Source organism: Galeopterus variegatus, unplaced genomic scaffold (genome assembly GCF_000696425.1).
Source record: "Galeopterus variegatus unplaced genomic scaffold, G_variegatus-3.0.2 Scaffold45776, whole genome shotgun sequence".
NCBI lineage: Eukaryota > Metazoa > Chordata > Mammalia > Dermoptera > Cynocephalidae > Galeopterus > Galeopterus variegatus.
Genome location: NW_007771887.1, coordinates 908 through 5,114, shown reverse-complemented (window position 1 = coordinate 5,114; position 4,207 = coordinate 908). Strand labels below are relative to the sequence as shown.

Here is a 4,207-nt window from a genome sequence, read left to right as displayed (position 1 = left end):
AATTACAGTTTTCTTCAACAATACAGTCTAATAGTAGTTTGCATAATTATGGAGAAAAAAAAAGCTGGCTTTTAGTATCCTTGGTCTAATATAATCTTTCTGCTTATCAAGCTTTACTTGTTAATACCATTTGGAAAGTTGTGGCATCTTTATTTTGGTACATTGTTGTGTGAGAGTGGAAAAATGAAATGCTTTAATTTTCTTAAACGTTTGGGGACTTGAATCTTTGAGAACTACTGAGGTTATTTTTAACAATATTTGAGACACTGTTATGTTTAGTGTAAACCACCAAAAGTATGGAAATGTAATGGGAAATCATGGGACTGGTTTACCTGTCAGATAATGAAAATTGGCTATTAAATATAATATGGAATATTATATAAGTATGGAATGTAATATATATAATATAATTATATATAGGATGAGGAATAATTATATAATATAAATATGGAAAAATACTTTCTGAAAGTAGAAAATTCTAATTATTTGGGAGTGTGTTAGTTGATTGAAATTGAATACAAATTTTGAACATGAAACTTTGTGGTTTAATTTTTGAATGTCTGAGAGATAATTATTTGAGTCAAAGGATTCTCTTTTGTAGTTTCTCCAGAGCCAAAAACAGAAATGAAGACCCTGAGATGGGCAATTTCACAGTTTGCTTCAGTGGAGAGGATTGTAGGAGAAGATAAATATTTCTGTGAAAACTGCCATCATTATACTGAAGCTGAACGAAGTCTTTTGTTTGACAAAATGCCTGAAGTTATAACTATTCATTTGAAGTGCTTTGCTGCTAGTGGCTTGGAGTGAGTATCATAAAAAAAAAGGTATATGATGAAGATGAGTTGCTATAGAAGAGAAGTTTTGTTCAAAATATTATGATAGTAGGAATATAAGTACTGGAATGAAGTGATTTGTAATGATTGCCTTAGAAAAGTTTTGTTCTTAACAGTTTCCCTGTAAAAATGCATCCATTTAAATCCTTTTCGTATGAATACATATTCTATTATGTATGATTTCTTTATACATCTTTTCATATTCATTCCTGCTTAGATGCTAGGAGCAGGATTTAGTTTTAGTAGAACTGATTACAGCAAGGAACAAATTTTGTACACATAAAAATTTTTTTAAAGGGAGAAAAACAAAATTTTTTTTAGTTTTAAGGTAAGCCAGGAAGTCAAACTATTGAACAGCTTCAGACATTTTCTTCTATAATTGAGAATTTGAAGGTCTAAAAGCTATTAAAAAGATATACATAAAAATGCTAATTACATTTTTGATAGTTGGTGGCTTTTTCTGACATGTATGTCATTGTACATTTTACTACTTTGTACGTTAATGACTTTTTTGAAATTACCGTGAGGGCTTCCCAGTAGTGCTCACACACTTTAGTATATCAGAAGATGACATATAGTCCTCTTTTTTCAGTGGATTTTTTCTTTGCTACAGTACTGTTTATTTTTGTTCCCAAATCTTAGCAGAGAGACTTCACATTAAAATAACTAAAATATAAAGGATTTTGGTTTTAAGTTTATTCTTAAAATGCCATTTATTTTCCCACTTCAGAGAAAATAAAGGAAATGAGGGGGGAAATGATATATTCGCCACAGAAACATCTGAATGTTAGCAGTTATTTTAGTATTTTTTGTTTGCGTATATATTATACATATTCAAAATTGGGGTCTTGTTTTTTTCTGCTTTTTTTGTTTATTCGTATGAGCACTAAATATTAAGGGTTCATTCAGATTTTTTACTTGGTTTCTTTCACATTGGGTGTAAAGTTTTGAATTTATAACGGAACCACAGGAAAACTTTTTTTTTTTTCTTCCAAAGGTTTGATTGTTATGGCGGTGGACTTTCCAAGATCAACACTCCTTTACTGACACCTCTTAAATTGTCACTAGAAGAATGGAGTATAAAGCCAACTAATGACAGCTATGGATTATTTGCAGTTGTGATGCATAGTGGTATTACCATTAGTAGTGGGCATTACACTGCTTCTGTTAAAGTTACTGATCTTAACAGTTTAGAAATAGATAAGGAAAATTTTGTGGTTGACCAAATGTGTGAAATAGGTAAGCCAGAACCATTGAATGAGGAAGAAGCAAGGGATGTGGTTGAAAATTACGATGAAGAAGTATCGATTAGAGTCGGAAACACACAGCCAAGTAAAGTTTTGAGCAAAAAAAATGTAGAAGCTATTGGACTTCTTGGAGGACAGAAGAGCAAAGCAGATTATGAGCTACACAACAAAGCATCTAATCCTGATAAGGTTGCCAGTACAGCATTTGCTGAAAATAGAAATTCTGAGACTAATAGTACTAATGGGACCCATGAATCTGATAGAAACAAGGAATCCCGTGACCATGTGGGCATTAATATTAGTGGATTTGAGAACAAAATTTCGTATGTAGTGCAGAGCTTAAAGGAGTATGAGGGGAAGTGGTTGCTTTTTGATGATTCTGAAGTGAAAGTTACTGAAGAGAAGGACTTTTTGAATTCTCTTTCCCCTTCTACATCTCCTACATCTACTCCTTACTTGCTATTTTATAAGAAATTATAGAGTTGATGTATTTTCCTTGTGTATATATTAAAACAGGCCTGGACAAAAATTGGTAAGGTTCATTACATCAAAGAGTTTTTAGCTTATCTTTTGAAGCTACTGTGTATTATTGGTCTCTCTAGGTTTTTATATCAATAGTAAAATTTGAATTATTGAAAACCATGTTATTAGAATTCATTTTCCTTAGTAGAGACTAGTGATGCATTAGCTTCTGGGAATAAACTTGTATAGGTTCTTAATTGAATTATCCCAAATGGAAGCATTTAAACACTTTTGAATTTACACTCATCTTTTGTTTTCTTTTTAAAATAAAGTGCTTGTATTTGTATTCTCCATATTTTGGAGTAATTATCTACATGATGTTTATAGGTCTTGTGGTTTTTCACTTAAAAAGCAGAGTCTCATTCAGTACATTTAGTTTTATAACAGTCTTGAAGCCAAATCTTTGGGCTGTATCAGTGGCACAAAGTCTAGAATGTGTGTATTCACAGTGGTGTACATTTTGTGCCTTGAGTCACTTTAAGTGTCTCAGAAAACCTGGACAGTCCCCTTCTGTCTTCACAAGAATTTTATATGTATTTATGAATATGATTCTCTAGTAAATTTGGGGGCATGGACTAATTTGTATCTCTTCATACTTATTCTGCACGATCTGTATATAATACATCAAACTTAGAGGTGTGACCTTAAATTTAACTTTTTTTAAAAAAAACTGGGAGGTCAATAAAATTTAAACTGCTTAAAAACTATGTATACAAATGCTTGAATTTTTTAACTTGCATATTTTTATCATAAATACAGCTCTTTTAAGGAACAGAATAAGGGTATAAATATAGAAGAGAATAAACATGCACAATTACCTTTAATAAAACTCAATTTTTTTTGGCAGTGAAGGTGAAGAATTTTTCACAGAGATGAAAACGCGTAGTCCATCCAAGAGGTTTACAATAATTGTCGCCTCTAGTTGTCCTTTAAAGTAGACATATAATTTAATGGATTCCAGAATTGGAGTACTTAAGATGATGCTTTGGGCACACATAAAAACTTGGTTAAATTTTCATTTTAAGTATAGTAAACTAAACTGGTAAATGATCATTTATGACACATTAAAGAACATTCTTGGTATTAAGAGTTTTTCTTAAAAATGGCTCTAAAAAATGTATACATGCTATTGGAATAACATTGTTATACCACATTTCAACAAATAAAGAGTACCTTGTCTAATAAATTGCACAGTTACATAAGTCTTACATTCTTCCACAAGATGGTGTGATGATAAAGTCATGGTTCTCCTCTCAGAATCAGTAATGGAACTTTTAAAAAGAAACAGCTCTGAGTAATGCCCAGAAGCTTCTGATGGAGTAGGTCTAGGAAAGAGCCTGGGTCTCTAAAACTTAAGAGACAACTAATGTTAAGTAGTACAAATTCCTGATGTGAGAAAGTTTGTGTTTTAGCAATACTGAAGTACATAAGAAATTAGAAAGTATTCAGTATCGTAACAATGTTTTTAAGAGTAGGAGGATGACTGTTCTAACTCAAGTCAAAATAATTGGTGTTGCATGATAATTAAATCATATAAATTTTAAAGTCCTCGATTTTGTCACTTAGATGCATGTGAAACAGCCCAAACTCTTTCTAAACATAACC

General features: G+C 31.4%; 1 protein-coding gene across 1 annotated transcript; it reads left to right on the top strand.

Annotated features, from left to right (window-relative positions):
• Positions 1-608: 608 nt before the first annotated feature.
• On the top strand, positions 609-3,784 carry LOC103584154 (ubiquitin carboxyl-terminal hydrolase 1-like). The gene is made up of 2 exons (XM_008565263.1): positions 609-803; positions 1,831-3,784. Exons 1-2 carry the CDS (start codon positions 625-627, stop codon positions 2,558-2,560), a joined length of 909 nt encoding a protein of 302 aa, XP_008563485.1. The 5' UTR covers positions 609-624; the 3' UTR covers positions 2,561-3,784.
• The last annotated feature ends 423 nt before the right edge of the window (positions 3,785-4,207 follow it).